At 36.1% G+C, this 27907-nt stretch overlaps 1 protein-coding gene across 4 annotated transcripts; it reads left to right on the plus strand.

The window, feature by feature from the left end:
• Positions 1 to 1856: 1856 nt before the first annotated feature.
• Positions 1857 to 27864, plus strand: LOC131165021 (actin-related protein 7). Of its 4 annotated transcripts, none has more exons than XM_058122635.1 (7): positions 1857 to 2101; positions 4912 to 5127; positions 6509 to 6650; positions 8314 to 8558; positions 13262 to 13445; positions 20455 to 20522; positions 27564 to 27864. In XM_058122635.1, the coding sequence occupies exons 1-7, from the start codon at positions 2024 to 2026 to the stop codon at positions 27714 to 27716; spliced, it is 1086 nt and encodes a 361-aa protein (XP_057978618.1). In that variant the 5' UTR covers positions 1857 to 2023; the 3' UTR covers positions 27717 to 27864. The 4 variants fall into 4 exon arrangements, with proteins under 4 accessions (XP_057978618.1, XP_057978617.1, XP_057978619.1 ...); XM_058122634.1 differs by having other exon boundaries at positions 1868 to 2101; positions 4879 to 5127; XM_058122636.1 differs by lacking the exon at positions 6509 to 6650 and having other exon boundaries at positions 1876 to 2101; positions 4879 to 5127; positions 8283 to 8558.
• Positions 27865 to 27907: the final 43 nt, after the last annotated feature.

Genomic DNA, 27907 nt, shown 5'->3' on the forward strand with positions numbered 1-27907 from the left:
GAATTAAATTTTCATAGTATTGTAACTCATTTGTCACACACTAGCAATAGCATATTTCGTCTTATTAAGCGTCGTCTCATCTCATTAAATTGACATTTTTCAGGTGATCCAGTTAGACGAGCAGACTAGGCTCACAGGTAAAGGGGCTACAGTGCTGCCCTGTCAGTAAGGTGAGTCTTTTGGGGAGAAGAGTATTTTTGTGTAGCCCTTGCTCAGTTGTATATGTGTATTTTGGGAATGATCTAGTACTCTGGTATTGTATTTAAAATATATGGTTGTGGATCTTATATATATTCAACTTCTCGTTGCTTAGGTTGTTAGCTATACTTGAATTAGAGGGTATCAGAGCAGAGTAGGTTTCAATATAGATAAATATTAAATAAGAAAAAAAAAATTAAATTGATTAGCGGGTCGTTACATGGTAACTGGAAAACCATTCCTCTTCTCATCTGCTAACATTACACAGTTAAAATCCCCTAGGAGAATCCATGGCCTCTGAGTATTGCTACCAACCTGAAAAATATCATCCCGCAAGGTTCTTCTTGCCACAATAGAGTTAAAGCCATAGCTTGGGCATTACTACTCAATACTTGAATGTAAACCTTTTGCGGATTCCAGAATACCAGTATCCTCCCAGCCCTATGGTGCTCAAAGTTGTTCTTCTGTTTCCAGTTCCCGAGCTTCTTAGCCATCATTTCCTGCATTGAATAGAAAGAAAATTTTTTCTCCAAGATTCCAATAAAATCCAAATTATTTTTCCTAATGAGGCTGACAACCCCATTTTATTTTAGGGGTTTATAAAAACCCCTGATATTCCAACTGGCAAACCTTATTTTTGTACATTGCTGTTCCCATTACCATTCACCCTTTCTCCATCCCTGTTCACACCTGCACCCATTTCACTATTGTTCTTCCCCACAGGGATCACCACGAGCCCTTCTCCATTCTGATCTCCACCCCTTATTTTACTTATAGCATGATTTTATAGAAAGATATGTGAACTGAAAAGTATTTTTATGGGTACGCATACAGTTCTACATATGAGTTTATAGAGTAAGAAAAAGATAGACTATGAAAGTATATTTGAAACATTAAAACTCATGTTGCCACACATTGATAATAATCTGTTCTGTTTTACTGAGAGGTGTCTCACTCTTATAATTTCATCATTTTAGGAAACCTAGGTAGACATGCTTAGAGTTCTATAGAGCAGAGATTAAGAGTACTGTTCAGGGTAAGTAATAGTGAGACACCGTATTGTATATGAAAGTATGTGTATGATTTTGGTATATATATATGGATGAATAATTCTTAGGGACTTACGTATAAACAGGATGATGGTTAGAACTCTGATATTGCTATTGGATGTATATGTATATATAGATGCTTCCACTGAGTTGTATGGTTGTTTGAGAACTGTTGTACCTGGTGCCACTCTGGGTAACCTAGGTTACTATAGTGCATTTGTCATAGGGATTATGTATAGAGTTTTACATAGGTTAATATAGTCTGATATCAGAGTTGTTATGATGACAGTATTATGATTCTTGTATCAGAGCAGGTTTATTTTATAGATATAACAGTATTATGATTCTTTTATCAAAGCAGGTTTATTTTATAGATATATATATATACAGATGGAAAAAAAATGATAGAAAATCGGGGCGTGACAGTTTAAGTATGCCAAAAATTGATAATAAGACTCTAAATTAATTACTCAACTAAATTATTTTTACAATGAAATAAATGCAACAATGATAATAAATTAATAAGGAGCCTAATTTATTTGTTTTTGTTTTTTGTTTTTTTCCAAAAGTAAAAAAAACAAAAAAAACAAAAGCTAAAAAGGCAGAAACAGAAGAGATTCAAATCGTACTAGCCCGCTTGAGGGTAGCGCGAGTGTGGTCCGACTCTCTGGTGTGGTTTCTGTTCTCGAATCCTCTATGAGCTCTTGCACTCTCAAAGCTCTTCGAATCTAGGGTTTCTAGCTGACGATTGAGGGCGAGGTTTCCTCTGCAGAAGCATGGAAGCCGTCGTGGTCGACGCTGGCTCGAAGCTCCTCAAGGCAGGATTCGCAATTCCAGACCAGGCTCCCTCCATGGTATTAGCTCTAGGTTTTTACTTCTGTTTTTTCTTTCTGTATGTTTGCTTTTCAAGCTGATGGTTTGGTTCTGAAGCAACACCAGCTCACCGTTCACAATGAGTAGCTTGTTTTAAATGTTACTTTGGGTTTACAAAAAATAGCATAAGCTAAACCCAGCTAAGCTAAATAGGTTATTTTTGCTTCCTTTGGTTTTTAACGGGCAAAAATTGTGAGACTAAGCTTGGGTATGTCGGTTTTCAGTTGATGCTTAAGGCCTAACCAGTCGGTTATATTCGAAATTTTGTGTGAAGTTGTTGTAGCCTCCTGTTGGGTTGCCAGGAAAGCTGATGAAAATAAGAGGAAATGAAATTACGAGTAGTTTGTTTTATGCTACTTTGGGTTTCCATGAAAAGTAAATGGCTTCTTCCAGCTAAACCACGTATATTTTTGAGGATTCCTTTTATTTCTCTTGGGTTTAGTTGATTAAATTCTGATACTCTAAGCTTGTGAATATATGTTTTCACTTTGATAGTTAAGGTCTTTAACCTATTGGTTATAGGTGAAATTCTGTGTCAAAGTTGTTGCAACCTAAGCAAGAAGCTTATCATGTTTAACTTGAACTAATGCTGTTGACTTAAGTGGAAGTGAAATTGTTAGAAGTTTGTTTTATATTGCTCTGGGTTCGGAAAATGTAAAAGCGAAACACTGCTAAGTGATGTAGCGCAGTTAAGAGAAGAGACATGATATTGGGGGTCATTAATTCATCAAAGCTAATCTCTATGCATGCACAAGCCTATATTTATAGCCAAATAAGGAACCCTAATGGCTAATAACTAAAATTATAAAGAAATCCTAATGGATGATGACTCAAATTATAAAGCAACACAAAATATTAGGAGCATCAAATAAACCAAAAGTAATTTGAATTCTTAAAATTATTTGAATTGTTCAAATTTCCTTCTAGTTTATTCAAGATATTATCGGGAGTTGTTTTATTATCCTTTATATCAATTTCTAGTCTATTAATGAATTATTTTCTTTTGCTATAAAAAAATTGAAATCTTAAAATTACGAATAACATAAATATAGTTAACCTTCAACTACTAATCTTTAGATGATGTGATCATTCAACTTTTTTCCCCCTCATCATGAAGCTTGATATTTTAGGATTCATTTTGCTTCTTTTGGGTTTTAAATTTTGAATTTTGCATCAAGTTGTTGTGACCTAAACAAGATGCTTATCAAGTTAGCTTGAGCTAATGCCGTGGACATAAATTAAATTAGCTTATTTTCATTGTTGAATACTCGGATGAAGTTAGCCTTCCGTTTGGTTATCCGGAAAGTTGAGTAAAACAAAAGAAAATATAATTGTAAGTGGTTTGTTTTATGTTACTTTGGGTTCGATAAATGTAAATGATAACCCAGTAAGGCAAATGGATGTGTTGGGATTCTATTTGCTTCTCTTGAACTTCAACTGATAAAAATTTTTAGGGACTCTAATTTTGTTTATATATGTTTAGTGTTTTCAATATGATATTTAAGGCCTTAACATAAGCAGTATGTTAAATTTGAAATTTCTGTCAAGTTGTTGTGACTTAAACAAGAAGCTTATCATTTTTTATTGTTAGGTGAAGTTATGGAATTGTCACTTCTATACTTTTAAACCCTCACATGTAAGTGTTGTACTAAATTGTGTTACTGGTCAAATCTACAATTTCATGAACTCTATCGAGCCACCCAAATGCCTCAACTGTGTGGTGTGTGTGCCCATGCACATGCACCACCCCTAGTTGTCCTAGAAGTGTGAACTGGATCTTAAATAGTGCCCTATATTGTGGCCTTTTGTATGAAATGGCATCTAGGCACCTAGACATGCACAAATACAAGGTATCATTGTATTAAAAATTCAGCACTCAGTGTATACATTGGCCACCATTGAAGTTTTCTGATCTATTAGAAGAATATAGATGTCATGTTTAATTTAAATATTTATAGGAAGATTTAAAGATTGGGCAACTTTTTTTCTAAGTTATGGTGCCATCGTCTCAGTTCAAGCCCCTCTGTGCAGTGTTGTTTCTCCTCTAAAACCCAATGCTTCCCCCCTTATGTTTGGTGTAATATTGGACACTTGCTCCTAAATTACATCTAATGATGAGAGTGATACTCCAATCCCTTAAACTATACCAACCCAAGCACCACATTTTGACCATGACTTGACCCCACATTCTAGCCATTTGCCAGGCGGGCCAATTGTCACCATCCCTTGTCTTTATAATAATTTCCCTAACAATGCATGCTTACATTAGGAGTTGAACCCTTGACTTTAGCTCTGATGCCACTTGTAGGAACAGGCGTTTTCTGCTGCATCAAAAGCTATAGCTGATTGTGAGATTGATGCTCAAATCACTTAAGCTATAGCAACCAAAGTGCCATGTTTTGACTGTGACTTGGCCTGCATCTGAACCCTTTGCTGCACTGGAAAAATTGTTGCCATACCTTGGCCAACACTTGGGAAGAGATACTAACATGCTATAAGGCCAATGTTGAGTTGAAAAACATTATGTAGTTGAAAAAAGTGAAAATATTAAAAAGTGAAAATATTGACTTCAAATTCCTTTTTTTTGGGGGGTGGGGGGTGGGGGGTGGGTGGGTTTAAACATCTTTTGAAAAGGTATCCTAATTCAGCTTATGTAGCACTGCAGTTTTGTTCCCCTTGAGAATTTATGGATGGCATCATGAGTAACTTTTCCTCTTCTTTTTCATTTCTTTTATTATTTTGCTCCAACTTGTCCTAGATGAAAGCATTTAAAGATAGAAATGGCATGCAGATAATTCCAACCCAAATGAAAGGCATGCCTGAAGATGGATCACTGACTGACAGTTCATTGTTTGAGGATGTTACTGTTGATCCAGTTGTGCGAGGTTTTATTAGAGACTGGGATGCCATTGAAGATTTGATGCACCATGTTCTATACTCTGGTCTTGGTTGGGAAATGGGCAATGAGGGACAAATTTTATTCACAGATCCACTTTCAACTCCCAAGGTTAGAAAAATATTTGTTTCTCTCTTGTTTCAATTGATGCTTAATTACTATAGAACATTTTTCCTCAAATTTTGCATTCATCAGAAAAGCATGTCAGTATGTTTTTTTTTTTCTTCTCTCTTTTTGGTACGGAGAATTCTTTAAGGCACCAAAAGGGGGGTGCAATCCTGTAGACATATACATTCACATAAGAGATCATGTCAATATGTGCTTTAGGAATTGGACTGCTCATATTTTATTTTGATTTGGTATACCTTTTTGTATAACCTAAACAGATGGCTTTTTTAATTGCTAGGGTTGCTAGTTCTGAGGGCTAGGAATCACCATTTGGAGCTTTCAAGATGAAAGCTCAACTTTTCGATATTGAATTAATAAGTTATTATTATTATTTTCATATAAATTGAGTTAATGGGATGATCTTGATCATATTTTCTTGCTTGTGTGTCGGAGGGAGGGGGTAAGGATTTAAAAGCATGAACCAACATTGAGGGTTGGATTGGGAACCTGTGTATAAGTCTGCCAAGTTATAGGAGACATAGAGGCTTGTTGAGGACCCTTTGCAAATAATTCTAGGTGATCCTATCCTATTTAAAGATTTTAAAATTTGGATTTTTTTTTTTTAAATTGGTAAATTTACTTATTTTAGGAGCTTTAGTTTTTATGGTTATTTTGAATTTTTTAGATACTTTGGCCTTATTTAGTAATTATTTGTTTTACTTTAATTTCAGTTGTCTAAGTACTGTGTTATGTGCATTGTATGGTTGGAATACATTTTTAACTGTGAATTAAACTTTCCTCACTCTTTTGCTATCTCTCCCTCCTATGTTCCTCTCTCTTCTTTCCTCCAGTTTCTCTCTCTAATCTCCTCTATTTCTTTTGTATCCCTCCTCTAGGCACTCAAACACACCTGTAAAATTTTTTGTAAGAAGAATAACTGCATCAATTGATTTTATTAATTAATTTATTTTTTTATATTTATAGAACTCTTTTCATTGTCTAATGGTAATATGAATTCAATGAGAACTTGAGTTTTCTTTGGTTACTTTGGGGTGAGTGAAGTTCTACAGTGGTAGGAACAAAATTTTGTCTTGACTGGAGTGAGTTTCTATCAAGGTTCTAGGTAAGAAGTGCTGAATTGAGGTTTCATAGTGAGTTGGTATGGGAGTTTCTGGTTCTAAGGGGTGGGCTGCATTAAGCATCAGTTGAGCAAATTGCATTTGAGTGTAAGTTTATGAGTCATGCAGTTTGTAACCATTCTGCTTTCTGCATTAAACTGGAACTTAATGTACTAAGATGCTTGGTTAGTTGCCACTATAGAATGGAAGCTACAAAAGTAAATAATTTTATTTCTCTTATTTAAAGTATGAACTAATTCTAACAGGCTGTTAGAGAGCAGTTGGTGCAAATGATGTTTGAGACTTTTAACATCTCCGGTTTTTATGCATCTGAGCAAGCAGTGTTATCACTATATGCTGTAGGGCGTATCTCGGGCTGTACTGTTGATATTGGTCATGGGAAGATAGGTATGTATGCCCTGAAATGGAAGCTTGTATGAGGTTTTCCTTAGATATTTTGCGCCAAATGCTTGTTTGCATGCTTGTCTGATCATTAATATTGAATAAATATTGTGAATACATCTAGTCAATGGCTAAATAGAAATTCTAAATTGCTTAAAGCAAATGCAACTATTCAATTGAGCTTTAATGAGCAAACAAGTTGAAAATAATCTATTCCATGGCAGTATTTCTCAGGTGCCTTTTTAAGTATTTATTTGGGCCGCTTACAAATATTTAAGATGGCATGGGGAAGAAAAGCTACAAAAAGGACATGGGGAAGGATTCTCTATAAATAAATATAATAAATAACTACTTTTGTTCTCTATCTATTTCATTTATAACCATTTTGAGATTCATTTTTCTTAGTAGGTTCACTTTTTTTTTTTTCCCCATTTCTTCATTTTTCTGATTGAATACTTTTGACACACTGAGTCTCCATTTTTGTTAAATTGGATAGTGTACCATTTTAATCTGAGACGCAAGAAGTACCATGAATTGTGAACTTAATCTTGGATCATGGATCAAGGGTGGGTATAGGGATCCCGATAAATTTGGTTTGTGCTACAGACTGGGAGTGGATATTGCCTTCATCGAAGTTCTCTGTTTTTTTGAGTGGGGATGGATTTGTGCTGCAAAGGGGTCAATTGCCTCGCGTAGCCCGCTTTTGGACCAAGAAGGGGAGAAAGCTGCCATGGATGTTCATTTGTGCTTCTATATGTGTAAATGGTTGACATTTAAATTTTGAAGCTGTGACACAGTCACACACAGATGAAATGCCATAATAATTGATATTGGGTAACCATTCAAAGAAATTTAGAATGCCCTTTACAATGAATTAGTGGCTTCGTATTCTTTTAGAACAATTTATTGAGGTCATCATACATTTTAATTAAAGTCAAACTAGAGTGTTTTAAAATTCAATTATGTTGAAATTTTTGTCAAAATGAGCCAGTCCAATGAGAGACCTTTATATTTGGTTGATGTAGATGTGCATATTTCAGGGATAAGGTGAGTCTCATGGCTTGAGGTGCATGCTGAATGCCTGAATGAGGGAATTAACCTTATTGGTGTGGACCTTATGTTACTTAAGCCACATTGTTGTACCTTGAAGCTTGCTTTGCTGTTTGATGAGGCCCGAGGCATGATGCATAAGCCATAAAAGCCTTTTAAAGCAAATTGTTAATGATCATAATGTAATCCATGATGCTTGCGACACGCTACAGAGCGATTTATGTTTTGTACCATGGTTTGACACTAGACATCTCCTTGATGTCTTGCTAATATAATTTCTCTTTACTGATAAAAAAAAATGGCGCAAGGTGATTGGCCATTTTGTTTTCCAAGTTGTTATTGTAGTTCTATTCTTTCACAGATTTTATGACATTGGCTATAATTGTTGCTTTTTTTTTAATATGTAGTTCTGCTCTTGGACAATAGAACAATATATTATTGTATATTTTTATGTTTTTTGGTAAAAAAGTCTGTGGTTTAATAGTATTCAGAGCATCTATATATGTACATGATTACTCAGTGAATGGGTATTAGAGTGAGTGGTCTTTTGGAAAGCATGAGTACTGATTGAGTCGACTGACTGTTTAGAGCCATGTGATCTTTTTGGCACCTTCACCAGATATTGCGCCTGTAATTGAAGGTGCAGTTCAGCAGATTGCATCAAGAAGATTTGAAATTGGCGGTATTGAGTTGACAAAGTTGTTCGCTCAGGAACTTGGTAAATCAAATCCATTGGATAATCTGGATCTCTCTGATGTTGAGAGATTAAAAGAGCAATATTCATGTTGTGCTGAAGATGAAGCTGCTTATGAGAAGTTGCAACAATCATGCCACATTGAGCAGCACACCCTTCCTGATGGACAGGTTTGTGATTTGAGGTTTTAAAGATGATTTGAGGAGTTATAGATTAATTTTTATTAAAAACAACAATATACAAAAAAAAAAAAGTGTTGGTTTTAGAAGGAATAACTGAGGTCTTTTCAGTTAAGTCTTGTATGGCTTTACTGTCCCTAAACCTTATTTGATCCAGTAAGAGACCAGGGTATAAAGATTTTTGGGTTGTCATTTCAGTTGGATTCTCTCTTTCTCTCTCTCTCTCTCTCTCTCTCTCTCTCTCTCTCTCTCTCTCGTTTTTTATATGCTTATTGATAAAAGTACAATTAAGTAACACCTAAGATGGGTACAGCTCAAATAAAAATGTTGATATGGTGAATGATGTGACAAGAAAAGCATAGAAGAAAAAACACATGTTCGTGTAAGAAGGTTGAGGGAGCACCAATTGGTGAGAAGCTGCACAAAGTACATGCAATATGGTTTTTTGGCCTTTTGCCTTGAGTGAAGATAGTGGACAAATGAGGCCTGAAGTGACTCACTATGGCATTGCTCAGGTACATTGTCAAATATGTGAGGGTTCCTGCATCATTGTGGACTTGGGTGGTTAAAGAAGTTTGTTCAAGAGACTAGGGTTGGATTAGCAACATGGAAGATAGGGACACTTACAAGTAAAGACATGGGGATGATGTGCACAATGATTAGAAGAAAAGTTAATGTAATCTGTCTTCAAGAAACTAAGTGGATAAGGGAGAAAGAAGCTAGATAAATTGAAAAATCCGGATTTGAACTTTTTTACTCTGGAAAAGAAAAACATAAGAATGGGATAGGACTCATTCTAGGCAAAGATCTACAAGAGAGAGCTGTAAATGTTAAAAGAGTTGGAGATTGAATCATAAAAATCAAGATAGTCTTAGGTCAAGAGATAATAAATGTCATTACGTTAGTGCTTATGCTCTTCAAATAGGCTTAATAGGAAAGAAAAATTTTGGGACGATATTGACAGTTTTATACAAGAGATATCAAGAGGTGGGAAAATATTCATAGGAGTTGATCTAGATGGACACATTGGGAAGGGTGATAAATGTTATGAGAGGATACATAGAAGAGATGTATATGGAGATAAAAATGAGTCCAGAGATATGATCTTAGACTTAGACATGTCATGGATCTTATTACAATGAATACGTGCTTTAAGAAGAGAAAAGAACACTTAATTACCTTCAAGAGTGGACAAATAAAAGCCAAATAGATTTTTTCTTAACTAAGAGGGGAGATTGTTTATCATGTGAAGATTATAAAGTTGAAAGTTCAACTACACAACATAGAGCTGTAGTGTTAGATATATGTATTAAAAAAATGGAGGAGAAAGGGTAACATAAATCAATGCAAGAGAAGTTGTGAAACCTAAAGGGAAAAAATATAATAAAACTTAAAGATAAAATGATCAAAGAGGGTTTTGGACAATTGGGGATAGTGTGGACTTAGATACTCTTTGGAGTATGATAGCCAGCTCCATTAAAAAATAGCAAAAGAGAGTTTAGGAGACTGGAAGATTCTAGGCTACTAATGAAAGTTGGTGGTGGGTTCAAGATGTCCAAGATCCGTAAAGACAAAAAGAACATGTTATGAAACATGGAAAAAATATAGAAACATGGAAAATTTTGAAAACTATAAAGAGGTAAGAGAAGATGCTAAGAAAGGTCATTAATGAAGCTGCATAGAGCCTATAATAATTTATATGTTAGATTAGTTACAAAGAAGGGGAGAGAGAGACATAGTTAAACTTGCTAGAACTAGAGAAAGAAAGAGCAAGGATTTAATTAATGTAAAGTGTATAAAAAATGAGGATAATAGTGTTTTAGTTAAATAAGACAAAAAAAGAAAGAAAGCGGAGTTACTTTAATAAGCTATTTAAATGAAAACCAAGTAGAAGGCTTAAACTTAGTTGAAAAATAAGGAAAAATATAAAAAAAATGAGATTTATTTGCAAAATTAGAGTTAAATAAGTTAAATTTGCACTAAAAAATGAAAAATGGAAAAGCTATGAGTAGGGGTGTTCATGGGTCGGGTTGGGCTTAAAATTCCAACCAATCCGATATTGTTGATTTTCGAAAAATTAATCCTAAGCTGAACTATTGAGGATGCAGTATGGGTCAGTTTGATTATCGGGTGGGTTGGGTAAATTTGGCTGTTTATATTGTGATGAGGTAGGAAAGAGGAAAGAAAAAAGGGAAAAAAAAAAAAACAAAGGAATATGTGAAAGTGTTGCCAAACATAATAACATATGTCAATTGAAAACACTATTTACATTAGTGTCATTCAAGTTAAATATTTTGGACTAATAGTTATCTCTAAAAATAAATAAATAAATAACTTCTACAATGTAACATAATAAGTACTTACAATTTTCAATTTTGCATTGATAACACAGTATAAAGAAGGTTCTAAAAGTAATCAAGGAAATATTATATCTACTATCTAACACGCTACCATCACCCATTTTATATTATAAACACTGAGGGGCACTTGGAGAGCAGGCGAGGCGGCGTTTGCGTGGGAAGGTTGAATAAGAATTGCCGGAAAGGATTTTAGATTGTGAAAGGGCAAGGAGGTGAAGTGGCGTGGGAAAGGCTGCGACCATAATTTTATTATGTATTCATTATTCAACATCAAAGGGCCTGAGGCCCTTATAAATTTTTTTTTTTCTCATATATACATAGTTGGCGGGTTGGTTTGGGTTGGGCAAGTTGAACACTGAACTCGCAAACTAACCCAAACAATTGGGTTATATAAAATGGCAAACCGCCAATTGACCCATAAACTGCTCAAATCATTTTTTTTTGGGTCAGTTCGATTTGGATTGGGCGGTTGGGTGGGTTGATGAACACCTCTAGCTATAGGATTGGATGGCATGCCAATTGAAGTTTAGAAATGCCTAGTTGATAATGGAATTATATGGGTAGCTAATTTATTCCACACAATTATAAAAACTAAGAAAATGCTAGATAAATGGAGGAAAAACACTTTAATACTCATATACTAAAAATAAGGGAAATATTAAAAAATGTAATAATTATCATGGAATTTAACTTATGAGTCGTTCAATGAAACTAGGGGAAAGGGTGATTGACCAGATACGTAGGTTAGAAACAAGGATTTCAAAAAATCAATTTAATTTTATGCCTAGGAGATCAGCTGCAACAATAACAAGATCAAATTGTATATGGTTTTTATTTACTTAGAGGAAGCCTAATAGGGTACCTAGGGAAGTTTTATAGTGGGCCTTAAAAAAAAGGTGTATGCAATTTGTATATTAATGTCATTAAGGATGTGTATGATGGAGTAATGACTAGTGCTAGGACTGCATGTGGAGAGTCTAGGGAATTTTCTATCACAATAGGTGTACACTATCTTTTTGTATTAGTGAGGATGAACTTACGAGGAGTGCCCAAAATGAGGTCCTATGGTGTATGATGAAATTATGGGTTGAATAGAATCTAAGTTAGAGATATGGAGAGAAGCTTTAGAATCTTGAAATTTTAAAATGAGTAGAAATAAAATATAATTTATGAAATGCGATTTTAGTCATTGTAGGTGGAATACTGGAGAAAAGATTAAACTCGATGATCATTGGTCAAGAAATTAATAGGGTGTCTATAAGACCAACTATGCTATATGGATCAAAATGTTGGACAACTGAAAAACAACATATTAAAAATTAAAAGTTGCCAACATGAGAATGCTAACATGGATGAATTGTGTATCGTTAAATTTTGGGAATGAACATATTCGCGGGGAAGGGGTGACTTTAATGTTGAGCATTTGCCATATAGGCCAATTATTGTACGAATGAGGAGTGAGCTAGCTACCCTTTGTGGTAGTAGAAGGGATTGGGGTAGACCTAAAATAATTTGGAATGAGATTGTGAGTAAGGATTTAATGGCCTTTAAATTGTTGGACAAAATTGCCCACGACCATGTAAAATGGTGGAAAAGGATTCATGTGGCCAATCCTACCCAGTGGGACTTAAGACTTGGTTTGTTGTTGTTACTTGTCGGACATCGATGTTGCATTTACCCTTCCATTGAAGGGTGTTTGAAGTTGAGGACAATGGGAATGTTCAAGAGGATATGTATTGTGACAATGATTGAGGAGTCGCTGACCTATCTTTTCATGGATGAGTTGGCCTAGATGGAGTGAATGGCAAAAATTAAACCACCCCACCCTAGTGACTTTTTGAACATGCCATAATGCTGGTGATTCATTATTGTTAATCGTATCTAGATCCAAATTTACATATGTTTTGGCCTATTGGCTATTGGTGCTCATTTTCTTTTCTGCTTTGTTCTGTTCCCAACTCAAGAATAATATTTGTTTGCTGATGTAGATTTATTTAAAAATAAAATAAAAATCCAAGCCACAGTATCTTAGCATTCTTTTCTGCAATTTTAAAAAGAATACAGTATATGATCTTACAGCACTTGATTGATTCAATCAAAGGCAATCTGTTATTTTCTGGTGAAAGAAATTTTTAGGTTGCAGCACCAAGAGGATACTCCATTTTCTGAGCATTTTCATCACATGCCCTACCTACATCCCAAAAATAGGCATGCCCATACTTTTTACAAAATTTTTGATGACTTATTATTATTTTAAAAAATCAATCTTTAGAATTGTCTTTGGACCATTTAAGATGTTTGGGCTTTGGATGTAACTCTTAGTGATGTTTGCAGGTGATTTCAGTTGGAAAAGAAAGATACACTGTTGGTGAGGCTTTATTCCAGCCATCTATATTGGGTTTAGAGGCACATGGAATTGTCGAGCAGCTTGTTCATAGTATATCAACTGTGTCATCTGAAAATCACCGGCAGCTGCTGGAAAATACTGTACTTTGTGGTGGCACTGCTTCTATGGCTGGTGAGTCTTTATGCTTTATTCCTTGTCACGCATTAGAATACAATATCAATATAATTTTGATCGTGCTAGTGGGTAATAGGGAGGTGCTAATGAGTAGTGGGGAGAGAATTGTTTATGGGAGTACCTTTGGGTGGGGGAGACGCCTTTGGCTCTTGCATATCTTCATATCTTTCGATTTTCAAATCTTCATGATATGCCGATTTCTATGTTTTTTTTCTCTTGCAAGTCAATGTGGCATCCCTAGGTCCTCCTATTGGGAGAAATCTTAATGAGAGAGAGAGATTAGTGAGTTGGCTCTTATGACACTTGCTCAATTCATTTCATGTTCATTTGGAGAGTGATAAAAGGGCATGGAGCTCAGATCCTAGTGAGGAATCTCTTGTAAGTCCTTTTTTTCCTATTTAACTTGTGATTTTATTTGGACTCCGATACTTGAGAAAATCAATATCAATGGCTTGCTTTAGAAGAGAAGATCTAATAAGGCCCTATCACCTAGCATTTGTGTCCTTTGTTTGAGTGGGGAGATTTGCTCTCATTTATTTCTGCACCCTTTCACTTCGTCTGTTTGGAATAAATTATTTGGTGTCTTTGGTGAAAATTGGGTTTTCCCCTCCACATTCAAGGTTTTTTGTACTATTATATTTAGGGTATTTGGCAAAGGAAAGGATAAGAAAGAAATGTGGGGGGTGCACTGTTGTGGTTATTATTTGGTGTGATTTCTCGAAATGCTAGAATCTATAAAGGTGTGGTGACTACTAATGATTTGCGTTGGAGTAGAGGGGTTTATCTTGCATCTCTGTGGGTATTGGCAAGTGGTTTCTTTTGACATTTTTCTTTGATAGATTTACTGCGGGATTGGTTGACTCTGCTTCATGGAGTTAATTTATGTTTTCTGTGATATCATAGCTGGTTTTCTTGTTATAGGAGGAGGATTTCTTATTCTGCTTGTTTATTTGTCCTTTTTTATTTTTTTTTGGTTTTATGTTCTCTCTTCTTCTAATACTTTTCTCTATTCATCAAAAAATTTGATATGATATTAGATTTTGATATTTGATATGGGTCGGTCTGAGTTGGTGCCTTCTTCTGTAGCAGGTTGTGTGTTTTGTCTTAGCTGTTGATTTTCTTGAATCTTCTCTTGGAGGGTATTCCTAGATATGTGCCTTTTTGGGTTCAACTGGTTGAAAGGGTGGGTAGGAGATTGGAGGGTTGGAAGAGAAACTTACGGCTCGTTTGGTTCGATGGAATAGTTTTTACTTGGAATAAGATGGAATATAGTTTAAAGTTTTAGAATCATGGGAATAGTTATTCCTTATATATTCCTAATTATTTCAATCAACGTGTAATAAGAAAGGAATAGACATCTCCATGATGAAATTTGGAAATAGTTATTCCTTGTCTATTCCTCATAATTATAAAATATTTCACATTTTTATTTGCTTTATAATAACAGTATAATTTCTTGTATAACTAATTGTAACTTACCTATTAAAACTAATTTATTTGTGGGAATATGCATTCGAAAAATCAAACGTAACCTTAGTTGCTTACATTTCCCTAGAAATATCACACTTGTGCTAGTTTTTCAGGTATTCCCATTTATTTTTCTTGTTCTTTAGAATTTCTAGTAGTGTAGCTAGGAGGCTAGAGAGGATAATGAGAGAATTTCTTATGGTTTAGCATGGGTGATTTAGGAGGCCTAACTTGAAGAAGGGTTGGGGACTTAAAAATTTAATGTTTAAAAGTGTTTCTCTAATGGGAAATTGTTGTGAAGGTTCCCTCTAGAAGCATGCTTCCTTTGGCATGAGGTTATTGGGAGTAAGTTTGGTTTTAATCGCAATGTTTAGGATCCACATTTATTAAACTGGACCTGGCCAAGCCTGGCCAGAATGATTGGAAATCCAGTGACCTGGACCTAAAACTGTGCTGGGTTCTATGTTGGACCAGAAAAGAAATAGATCCAGTCCATGCTGGACTAACTGTGCAGGTTTGGCTGACCCTGGCCAATTTTACCTTTTATAGGGTTTTACTTTTCCTTTTTAATTTTTACCATTTGTGTCTAGTTCGCATTTGCAGGTATTGTGGATTTTTTATTTTTTAATTAAAATTTAAAATTTAATATTTTTAAATTTGTTGCTTGTAATAAACATAATATTTTTCCACAATTGCCTACAATTGGCATATTTTGTTCCTTACATTATTTTTTGGTAATTTGTAAAAGTTAGATTGAGTTTACCTTAAAATATGAGATCTTGATTTTTTTTTTGAGTAATGAATGTGATTTTGGCTTTTTATTGACTTTATGACATATAATTTCATTTTTGGGTGCATTTTATTTTAAAAAATATTTTTAAAATGTTATAGAAGTAATTAGATTATTATTGACCCATTCGTTTGACTTTTGACCTATCAGTAAGACAGTCCTACTGGATCAATAGCTAGGCAGATATCTCACTGCCTTTCTTTTGGTGGGAGGTTCTTTGTGTCGAAGAAACTTCGTCTTTTTAGACTGACCTCCATATTTATGCTCCTCTAGAGCATCTTTCATCTTTTGCTAGCAAGATGTGATTATGACTCATGGACGACTCTACGGGCTATGGATGGTTTTATGTTGGTGACTTTTTGGTGGTTTGGAAGAAGTAAGAAAGCCAAAGTGTTGTAGAATTGTGCTTGATATGCTCTTCTTTGGACTTTGGGGATGGATATTGAAAGATTTAGTCACTTCTAAAAAAATGGATTTTCAAAGATCGAGTCATGCCTTCCTATTTGTAATGGGATAGAGTGTGGCTCTTGCTTGCCTTTGTATTTAGCCTCCTGGGTATTTTTGGATGTTTCTTTGACTGTTTTGTAAAGAGATTATTGGGGACTTCTCTTTTTGTCAAGCATGTTGTCCTTTAGCTTTTGCACCTTTTCTTTCTAAATAAATTTCTTTTGTAGCATCAAAGATTCAAGACTGTTGGGAGTCTGAGAATTGGGATACTGATATGCTGAAAGAATTGGTAAGGGTCCCCAAAACGGATGAGATTTCGTCTATAAATTACAAAGCGGGGTCTGATGTGTTTATTTGGAAGCCTTCCATAAATGGAAAATTTTCAACCACCTCGGCTTGGGAAGTGAGAAGAATTAAAGGGGAGCAATGCGCGTGGATGGAGTGAGTCTGACATAAACTATTTCCTAAGAAAGTATCGCTGTGTATGTGGGAAGCCATGTTCCAATGTCTTCCTATAGATAAGAGAGTGCGGAAATTGAGAGTTGATATGGTCTCATGTTGCAATTGCTGCGTGGATAAAAAAGAGGAGTCTCTCAATCATGTTCTGAATACAGGATCCATCGCAAATATGGTATGGAAGAGAGCAACGTCTGTCTTGGGAATTCTAAATTTTGATGCCGAACCACTGAGGGTGAAAATTAGTAGATGGTTTAAATGTGCCAAAAAATCAACCCAAAAAGGTACGATCATCGGTTTGTTACCTACTATAATTTCTTAGAGACTAGCTTAGATGTTGTAAAGCCCGCATGGAAGATAAGTATGAGATGGGGAATGCAGTTTGGTTATCTATGAGGTTTTGGCTCGCAAAAATTGCAAAAGGCATGAAGGGTTCTCTGCACTCTATAGATAAGAATTTATTGGAAGAGTTCCAAGTGAAAACGAAAACGCCGGAGTTCAGAACTTCTCGAAAAGTAGTTTGGGAAAAGCCTTTAGTAGTTTGGTTGAAATGAAATATAAATGGATCTTATAGAAGAAATCAGGGTTCTTGTAGTGGTGGTGGTATCATCCGCGACTCATCAGGTAATATTAAGACTGCTTTCTCTGAAAAATTTGAGTCGGGTACTAACAATGGAGCGGAGTTGCGGGCTCTTACTAGTGGTGTTCGGTTCTGTAAAGAGTTGGGATATTAGAATATTTGTATTGAAAGCGACTTGAAATTGGTGGTGGGATGGCTCACATATGGAATTTGTTCCTCTTGGTACTTATGGGATTTTTGGGAATTGTTAGAGGAGGAGTTACAAGGTCTTTAGTTCTATATAAAACATCAATTTAGAGAAGGTAATCAGGTGGCGGATTTTGTGGCTCGTCAAGGCGAGGGAGGCAACACGAGAAGATATTTTGTAGGGGATGTGTTGCTGAGTAAAATGAGAGGTCTCATTCATATGGATAAGATTAGTATTCCAAGTCTTCGTATTTAATTGTCATCATTTGGTTTTTCTTTGGTTTATGTTTGCAGATAATTGACATCATTTTGCAAGTAATTTGTTTATGTTTGTGTTTGTTTGGTTTTGATTATATATAAGCATGTTTAAATTGTTTAAGTTGGATAATGATACCATTTTTTTTTTTTAAGTATTGGTTTTGATGCCTAGGATGGTTTTGATAGTTTATTTGTAAATCCCATGTTTCTTGTTTGTAACCGCGATATTCCTCCGCCATAAGTGAGTGCTATCAATAAAATTGGGATTTAAAAAAAAAAAAATTTCTTTTGAAGCAAAACTTTTCTTGATATGTTGCATGAATTTTTAACTATAAACAAGTGTCAGAAGAAGAGAGGCAGGCACTTTATAACCTTCAAGAATGGACAAACTTAAAATCAAATAATTCTAAAAAAAAAAAAAAACAAGGATTATAAAGTTATTTCAAGCAAAAGTTTTAACTGCACAACATAGTATGCTAGTGTTGGATTTATGCAGTAGAAAATGGAGAAGAAAGGGCATGATTAGTGTTAGAGAACTAGGTAGGTTGTTATAGGAACCAGAGAAACTGGATAAACAAATCAAACCAGGTGGTTAGGTTTGATTCCTTTGAGTGTTTGGGTAGGAGAGTTAGGAATCATACAGTTTGGTTTGATTCTTGCTTTTTCCAATAAATGGAACCAAAATCAAACCATTTAAAGAATTAAAGTGGAGCAAACCTGTTAGTCCCATTGGCACAACATATCCGCCACTGGGGGTGGGGTGGGCTGGGCTGGGGTGGGTTTTAATTTGGATTGGGACTTTTTACAATAATAATAAGAATAAAGGATAAGCGTTTGGAGTGATTAATCTAAACATAAGGTTAAATAACTAAAGAGAATAAAAGGAAGTGCAAAAACAATTTTTAGGGGTTTGGCTTTATCCCCAAGGCACAACATAAACTCCTTATGCTCCCTCAGGAGTTCAATCGAAGAAATTCAACAAATCAGGAGCTCCCTTCAAGGTTTAAGCGGCCACTTAAGAAACCATAGAAAAGTGCTTGCTTGAAAACTTGATGAAGATGATTTCCTTGTCTCTTCTTTTCTTTTCTTCCTCATTTCTAACATCTCTTGGCTTCTTTTTATACCCTTTCACAGAAAATAGGCATTATGGTCTTCAGAGATGAGAACAAGCCTTTGCAGCATCAAATCATTAGTCCTGACAGTAACATGTGTTGTGCGAATACTAATCCTGTTATTCGTCTGACTGAGATTTTTCAAATTTTCCTCGTTGCTTCTGACTTATGTGAATATAATATAGCCTTATTTGATTAGCTCATTGAATAACACAGCTTGGAATTTTAGCTTCACCTTGGATAACCTAAAAATTGTCCATTAAGAAATAAATCAATTTTGACTTCTCTCATGATCAATACAACAGCAATGAATCTGTGAGCCCAAAAGGAAGCAAGGAAAATGACTCTATACCATAGAAGACAAGAGGGAGTTGTTTTACCAATAAAAATCCTTCGTTCTGCACAAAGTCAAAAAGAGGGTGATGACAGCACATCTCCACCAGGCCAGCCCTTTCTTGCTCCTCCCAAAATCTCTGTATCACACCAACAGTAAACTGAGGAAGCACCAGTGATAAAAAAAAAAGAAAACAAAAGGAACTAAAGCCGCTTAGCCACCCAACAATGAAGAAGCAAGTGGTCATTAGTTTCACCTGACTGAAAGCACATAAAACAGATATTTGGACTGTTATATGATCTCCTCAACTGCAACAAAACATTGGTATTAAGTCTGAGGGTCATAGACCACATGAAAGCCCTGATTTTGTAAGGGTCATAGTCCACAAGAATTTCTGTTGCTGTTATGTTGATATAGTCGTCAATTTAGTGCTTTTTAATGGAAAAAGAAATTCATCAAACAATAATCAATAGAAGACAAGAGGGAGTTGTTTTGCCATTAAAAATCCTTGATTCCTTTCAATCCACGAAAGTCCAAAAGATGAAAAGACAGAGCATTTTCATAAGGCCAGCCCTTTCTTGCTCCTCCCAAAACCTCTGTATTGCACCAAGAAGAAAGTATTAGCTGTTTAAGCACCTCAGTGTTAGCAAAAACTGAAAAGGAAAGGACGGACCTAAAGCCGCTTAGCCACCCAGCAATGAAGAAACAAGTTGTCAGTAGTTTCAGTTGACTCAAAACAAATAAAAAAGATATCTGGACTGATAGCCTTATTAGGTCTGCAACAAACCATTGATATTAAGCCTATTAAAGGCCGTTGTCAACGTGAAAGCCCTGATTTTGAAGGGAGCCTTTGCCTTCCACATGATGTTATTCAAGGGGAAAGATTAATGACTTGGGGATTTCATGAGTTGAGAGAAGAAAATTTTGTGGAGAAAGGGCCAGAGGCAATCCATTTCAGCGCTCTCAACAAAATGGTCAAATGATCAACCTCTCTTTCATTGAGATTTCTAAAGAGAAATCCCAGGAGGGAGAAAGCCCCCCTCCACAGAATAAAGTGTTAAATCTGGACAGTCTGAAAAAGCCTCAATTTGGCCCATTTTAAGACCTGAATATTTCCCTTGAGGGGGACAATTGGGGGAGGCATGCCACATCTTCAATAACAGCATGCATTGACAAGCTCAACATTATCAAATATTAGATTGTATGATAATTTGAAGATTCAGGGACTTATAAGGAATAAGTGCTTTTGATAGGTTTTCCTTTGCATGTCTGCCAATAGAGAAGGTACTTATGATTCATCAATTGAATTTCTTTCTTAGGAGGACATTGCTGCTCTAGAGCTCATGACTTAAGGTTATTTTGGCTGCCTGTTGCAGGTTTTGAAGATAGGTTCCAAAAAGAAGCAGGCTTGTGCTCGTCAGCTATTCGTCCTTCTCTAATAAAGGTTGTTTAGATGCCTTTGTGCATGATTTAATTATCATATCAATCAAACCATTTTGGACTTATCTTTTGAATCATGAAAAAATAAATTTTCTTATTGTCATTTTTTGCAATCTTGTGTGTATGTTAAGTGTTTATTTGATTTGGAGCCCTGGATTGATGATCATCTGCTTTTATTTGCGTGTGTGATATTAGTTTAGCTGCTGCACTACCCTTCTTTGCTCGTTTATTAAATAATCATTATGAAGCTGTTTTAGGGGTATTTTGTTCTTTTCTTTTCTTTTTGTGTTTTTTTTTGTTAATTCTATAAAATGGACTTTCTAAAGTAATTTTTATGAATGTTACTGTTACTGTGATTAAAGTTTCATCCTTCTAATTTATAAGGTTGTACTGTTGGATTCTTTTATAAAGATAATATATATCTTGACTGACTGACTGACTCTCAGTGAGAGAGAATAGGCAAATCTTGGTAGTGGGTAATGTCTAGAAATTATTTAATAATATGCCTGGAATTTGACTAAGCAAAAATGTAATCAATAAGAGTGTATGTAAAATGTGATATTTTATATTAATTTGATGAAGACTGAAAAGAGGTGCTTCTAGAAAAGAAAAAGAAATCTACACTCAAAAAACAGACCATTAACTGAGTATGAAGGGCTGATAATTTCCACCTCTGCAACACTTTCTGGTAATAGGAGGCTAGGAGTAGGAGGTATTGGGTCTGATACTACATGAAGGCAAAATTCTTGATTTATCAAGAGGGAGCTGTGGGGTGATTCATGTCCTCCCCTCGTTTGATGCTGCCTAGTAGGCTCCAAAGGGTTCATCTAGGTTGGAATTACTGGTCATCAATAATAATAATAATAATAATTTGCACCTAATTTTGTTTAGCTTATTGGTGTTTTGGGTGAAAGAAGAGTGCAAGATATTATGAAGTTGCACTTTATTATTGTTGTTTATGGTGTGGCTCTTATACTTCGGGAGTTTATATGTAACGACTTGGCCCTTTATAAGGACCCAGATTGCTACCACACATACAAAATACCTGTACCTGATAAACATACATAAACAACCCGCCCTAAACAGGGACATACGAGTGTATCTCATACATAATTATAATTCAAATGTTGCGGAAAAACATAAACATCCATAGGGATTTTATTAAACATATATCGGAGTTCTAATTGTATCTTTAATACGTAGGATTCATACTTAAAACATAAACTGTATTACATCCCCAAAAGAAACTAACCGGGCTAACAACCCAATACTAGTACAAAAACTTACTCCTATCAATTAGATTCTTAGCTCGAAAGTCTCACTAGAAGACTAGGATCGATGCCCTAAAGGACCTGAAACAAAGGTTGTAAGATTGGCGTAAAACACTTTTCAGTAAGGTGGAAGATATTACAACAACACGTGATTACATGAGTTTATTCCAGTTAAAACAGTAGCACAATTCCACATTCATATTACTGCACCATAGGAGATATACAAATATAATTCAGCATCGTTACAAGTGAGAGTTCCCGAGGTTAGGGTAGGGTACAGGCACATACACTGTATGATCCTTCCACACGGTACTCCACCCTGTGACCTTGCCCATTTTAGTTTTTAAATCATGTATATAAATATTTAGAACAACGACCAACTTTGAAATATCATAATATGCTTATTTACCCCGTGGCACAAGTTGTGCATTGATAACTCTGACATGCCCTGTTCGTGCAGGCACTGTCAAGCATCTATTATATAGTCCGACTGCCCCACCTGGTCCATTATTTCACCAGTTGTCCCAATACTCCTGCAAGCCGACTATCTCTGTACCCACACTGATTCACATGTGTGATTGCACTGTACTTTACTAGCAACGGAATCGCGCCTTTAGAAACTGGAGTATCTTTCAACTCCTTTAATCTGAAGTATCTTTCAACTCCTTTAGTAACAAGTTGTGGTCCCATTTATCATATATACAATTTACATTGAAAACATAATAACCTATGCATTTCCAATATTTTCACAATCTCATTAATGAACTAAACAAGCATTCTTTCTTTCTTTCAAACTGAGGTATCAACCGGCACACATACTCTCGGTTTACCTCTTTTCACATATAAAATTCGGTATTTAACTGGCACCTGTTTTCCACAGTTTCAGATAGTATAATGGAACCTTAGTTCCTAGAATTTAGAATTGTATATAACAATGCATTATAAGTCCATTTAACAGCATGTATCACGTTTGTTTCGTCAAAAACTGTTTTAAGGAGTAATCGGTTCAAAAAGTCATTTAAATGAAAAATGAGGGTTCAAGTATCTCCTACTAGTAGTTTAAAGCAACTAGGTAAGTTTTTAAAACGTTTGGAGATCATATGCAAAAATCCCTAAATTTACCAAAATTGTAAAAATAATTAAACCGACACTTTTACCTGGTAAAATTTTGCAAACGAACAGTCATAACGTACATAACAGTATAGACTACAGTTTTACCGGTTTACTTTTCAAAATAAACTGATGTAAACAAATCCCCTTACCTTAAACCTGAAACCGAAACACAAATGAATCGATCCAAAATAATGACTCGGGGTCCCCAAAACTTAAAAATCGAAGAACAATACTTCAATATAATTTCCTATACTACTGACCTACCGAACCGAAACCGAATTCAAACCCTTACCTCGATTTCAGGGAAAATCCCAAAATTCCACAAATGAGGATCCGTTCCACAATAAACGTAGAGATTCTCCTCCTGATCCACGTGGTAACGACGGATCGTGGATTCCAGCAATGGAGGACACGAAATCCTAGAGAGAGAGAGAAAGTTGGTTCGAGTTCTAGAGAGAGAGTGAGAGAGAGAATGAGAGTTTATAAAATTAAACCTAACTTAGCCTTTAAGTAATCAAAATAAATATCTCCTCCAAGATATTTATATATAAATATCTCAAAATATCTCCTTTCAAAATATCTTCTCCAAAATATCTCCTCAAAAATATCTCTTTATTTATTTATTTATTTATTTTTTGGGTCGGGTTACTACATTATAAACAAAGGGAAAAACATATGGATGTGGTCTTGGTGCAGGGTAGCAGTAAAAATTCGTCGACGAGGAGATATTGAGAGTTAGGAAATTTCATAGTCCAAAGACTCGTCGACGAGTGGACAGCATCGTCGATGAGTAGCCTTCTCTGGCTTGTCAACGAGTGCCCTATTCTCATCGACAGGTGGTCGCTGGGCTATGAGAAAGAATTTAAATTTTGAATTTGAACGTTGGAGTGGTTGGGTATTCGGAGGGAAACCTTTGAAGGGTTGTTATATATGTCATTCTGGGCATATTTCAACATGTAAGAGAGTAAGAGAGGGTGAGAGAAGAAGAGAAGATCATTGTATTGTGAGACTTTGATTTTCATAGTGAATCTCTTGTCGATTGCTCCCGTGGATGTAGGCTTTGCCGAACCACGTAATTGCTGGTGTAATTGCACTTATTTTTACTCTCTTTATTTTGCTATGGTTGTGGAATGTTTACATTTATCTCCATTTTGTTTGTTGCAAGTATGTATGTGTGATCCTTTATACAATGTTCATTCCGCTGCGCATTGTTAAGAGAGGTTACCCTTATTTTCACAACAATTGGTATTAGAGAGTGTTGTATGGCCTTCGAATTTAAGGATCTCGTGTTGTAACAAGGTATGGTGAAGGTTTATACAGAATTTCAACCGGATAGCATGGATGCAACAACTTGGAATGAATTGGGAGCAATCATTCGTCTTTGTTTGACTAAGGACGTGTTGTATCACGTCATGGATGAGAATTCTTCGGCATTAGTTTGGTTAAAATGGGAATGCTGATATATGTCTAAGGGTTCGTCAAAATTTGCAAGTGTAGTGGAGAAAGACTCAGAATGTAGTGTTGGAGATATGCTACATGTTTCATCGGGTTCAGAGTGCCTCACAGGTGATTCTTGAATCTTAGTCACCGGATGCTTTTGTCTTAGAAAATGGTTTGACACCGACAAGTCAGTTTATATTGGTTGTATTTTGATGGAAAATGATATTTCATGCAAAATGTTTGTTATTGGAAATGTCAAAATCAAAATGTATGGGGGTGTTGTAAAAGTCATATGTGATGTAAAGCATGAATCGGGTCTAAGGAAGAATGATTTTTTCATTGGAATTTTTAGACTGTAATGGATATTGTTACAAGTCTGAATGTGAAGAAATGAAAATGTGTGGTAACTTGATAGTGATGAAAGGGGATAAAGTAGCGGGAAATATCTTTGCACTACAAGATGTTATAGTTGTAGGTGGAGTTGCAACTGTTGAGTCTGAGTCGGGTTTCTTGTGGCATATGCGGTTAGAGCATATGGGTGACTACATGTATTCAGATGTTTGGGAACTAATGATGATAGCTCAGGGGATAGACATATGTTTTTCGTGGTATTATCACGAAGGGTCTTGGTGTACTTCATGCAGTGGCTGAGGTGTAGAACCAGACTGGGAGAGAGATTCTCAAGTCAAACATTGGGGCTGAGTATGCTGGTTTTGTTCAAGAAGTTTTGTGAACAGGGCAAGTTATATGCTGGGCTTGCATGGTACTTCTTGGTGAAGTCAGTGAGTATGACACGTTTCTCGTGTGATCGATCGCCAAAAGTATTGCTAGATGGGAAAGTTGCAGGGGAATGGTGGACAGTTTTTTTGCGGTAGACTACTCGGTTGTGAGTGAATGTCCATTGGTGCAATATTCTAGTGATGGAGGATTTAGGCTTGGTGTTGTGTCCGGACAGTACATCTTTCTGGGTTATAAGAAAGGTGGGTGCAAGTTAAGTGATCCTATGGCAAACAAAGGCGTGATCGAGGACATGACTTTTGGTGATAGAGCATGGGGCAGCGTACTCGGGTAAAGGAAGAGAAACAAATGCTAGAAAACTGCAGTAGCAGCAATCATGTTATTCAGGTGGAGTTAGGAACTCAGGGCAGAAATGCGGGGAGTTCTATTTCGGGTCAACAGTATTACGGTATGAATGGGCATGTGATGCAAGTGAAGCAACAGACTCAGGGCAGAGATGACATTGTTCATATTGTAGGGAGTATCAGCTCGGGAGACCAGCAGGATCACGGTGGGCTCATGTGTACTATCAAACCACTACTCAAGTGTGTGAGTTGGTGAGGCTTCCAGTGTGGAAGAGGGTCATAGGAAGCCGTGGAGTGATGTATCTGTTGTGTGTGAATGACATGTTATTGGCTGGAAAGGCTTTGACTGAGGTTAATTAGTTGGATACTCTGTTGGAAGGTTTTGACATGAATGTGTTGGGTACGACCAAGATGGGTCTTGGTTTGCTGATTTGCTTGAACAAAACTGTAGGGAAATTGGTGTTATCTCAGGGTGGTTTTGTAGACAGGGCTACAGGGAGATTGGTGTTATCTCAGGGTGGCTTCGTGGATAGAGCTACTAGGAGATTTGTATTATCTCAGGGTGACTTTATGGACGGAACTACAGGGAGACTTTTGTTTGCTGTCTCAGGGGAGTTTTGTGGAGAATCTATATGGGATGTCTACCGCTTGGTATCCAAGGATGGGTTGTGATGTCCGGGATATGTCAAAGGTCCTCCATGATTTTACAATGAGGTGTTTCAGCAGGCAATAGAGTGGACCGTCAATTATTAGTTTTGTTGAAGACTATGCAGGGGGCTTTGGTAATATAAGGCTTGCAGCAGCTTTTGTGTATACTGTTGTGAGATGGTCTTATTGGAAGCCTAGGGTGAAGTCTTCAAGTGTTATATCTACAACTGTATTGGGTTTGATAGTAGAAGCTGAAGCTGCCATCGACAAGTTCAAGTAGCATTACTTGAATTTGGTGCATGTCTCCAAGTGCTAGAAGGGAGACAGTCCCAACCGAACGTTCAGAGTTCAAGGTGGAGCAGTCAAATATGTTTTTCAGGTTCTCCTAAGGGACATATTGCCAAGGTGGAGATTGTTGTTTATGGTGTGGCTCTTATATTTTGGGAGTTTATATAAACAAAGGGAAAAACATATGGATGTGGTCTTGGTATAGGGCAGTAGCAAAGAGTCGTCGACAAGGAGATACCGAGAGCCAGGAAATTTCAGAGTTCAAAGACTTATTGACGAGTGGCCTTCTCTGGCTCGTCGATGAGTGCCCTGTTCTCGTCGACGAGTGGTCGTTGGGCTGCGAGAAAGAATTTAAATTTTGAATTTGAACATTGGAATGGTGGGGTATTCGGAGGGAAACCTCCGAAGGGTTGTTTTATGTCATTCTGGGCATATTTCAACATGTAAGAGTAAGAGAGGGTGAGAGAAGGAGAGAAGATCATTGTATTGTGAGACTTTGATTTTCATAGTGAATCTCTTGTCGATTGCTCCCGTGGATGTAAGCTTTGCCGAACCACGTAATTCCTGGTGTCGTTGCACTTAACTTTACTCTCTTTATTTTGCTGTGGTGGTTGAATGATTTTGTTTATCACCATTTTGTTTGTTGCAAGTATGTATGTGTGATCTTTTATACAATATTCATTCCGCTGCGCATGAGACCGCCCTTATTTTCACAACAATTTGCTATATGATGTTGGTTGGAAAAAAATACTGAGATCTTCATAATTGATTTTACATCTTTCTTGTTTTCCATGAAGGTACTCTTGCATTGATTGTCACTCACATTTAGTATTACTGGAAGGCTTTGTTCTGTTTTCCCCTTTTGTTGTCTTGAGTTTCTCTTTTTTGTGGGGTCAGAGCATCCTGATCTTATATTTCCTTGCTTTCCTTTGTAGACTTTCTTATTTATAGGGGAAAAAAATAGTAATGCATTTCAATGTGTGCCCCTGCATTCATTCACTTGATGAGATGCTAAATAGTAGTTGTACTTTTAAAAAAAAAATGTATTTGTATTCAAAAAATTAATATGATTAAGCAATGTACAAACCATTTGCCTCTCACATCTGAAATCTGTGCAGACAATCTATTACGGTTTAAACATATCATCATTGTGCTTGTATTTATGGTGCTGAAGTTTTTCCCTTCTAATATTTTGTATTACAGCCTCCAGAATATATGCCAGAGAACTTAATAAAATATTCAGCTTGGGTTGGAGGTGCCATCCTTGCCAAAGTTGTGTTCCCACAAAATCAGCACCTGACTAAGGCGGACTACGATGAAAATGGACCTTCCATTGTTCACAGGAAATGCTTCTGACTAATTATCCTACTTGTACTATAGTCTATGATTGTATAGTAGCAGTAGACATAAATACAGAAACGAAGTAGCTCTGTAACTTATGTGATCTGTAGAAAGATGCCTGAATAATATATGCAGTATGCCGAAATTCATGTACCTTTTCACATATTTCCTTTTTTATAGCGTTCTTAACTTCTTGTGTTAGTTCC

Source organism: Malania oleifera, chromosome 9 (assembly GCF_029873635.1).
Source record: "Malania oleifera isolate guangnan ecotype guangnan chromosome 9, ASM2987363v1, whole genome shotgun sequence".
In the NCBI taxonomy this organism is placed as follows: Eukaryota; Viridiplantae; Streptophyta; class Magnoliopsida; order Santalales; family Ximeniaceae; genus Malania; species Malania oleifera.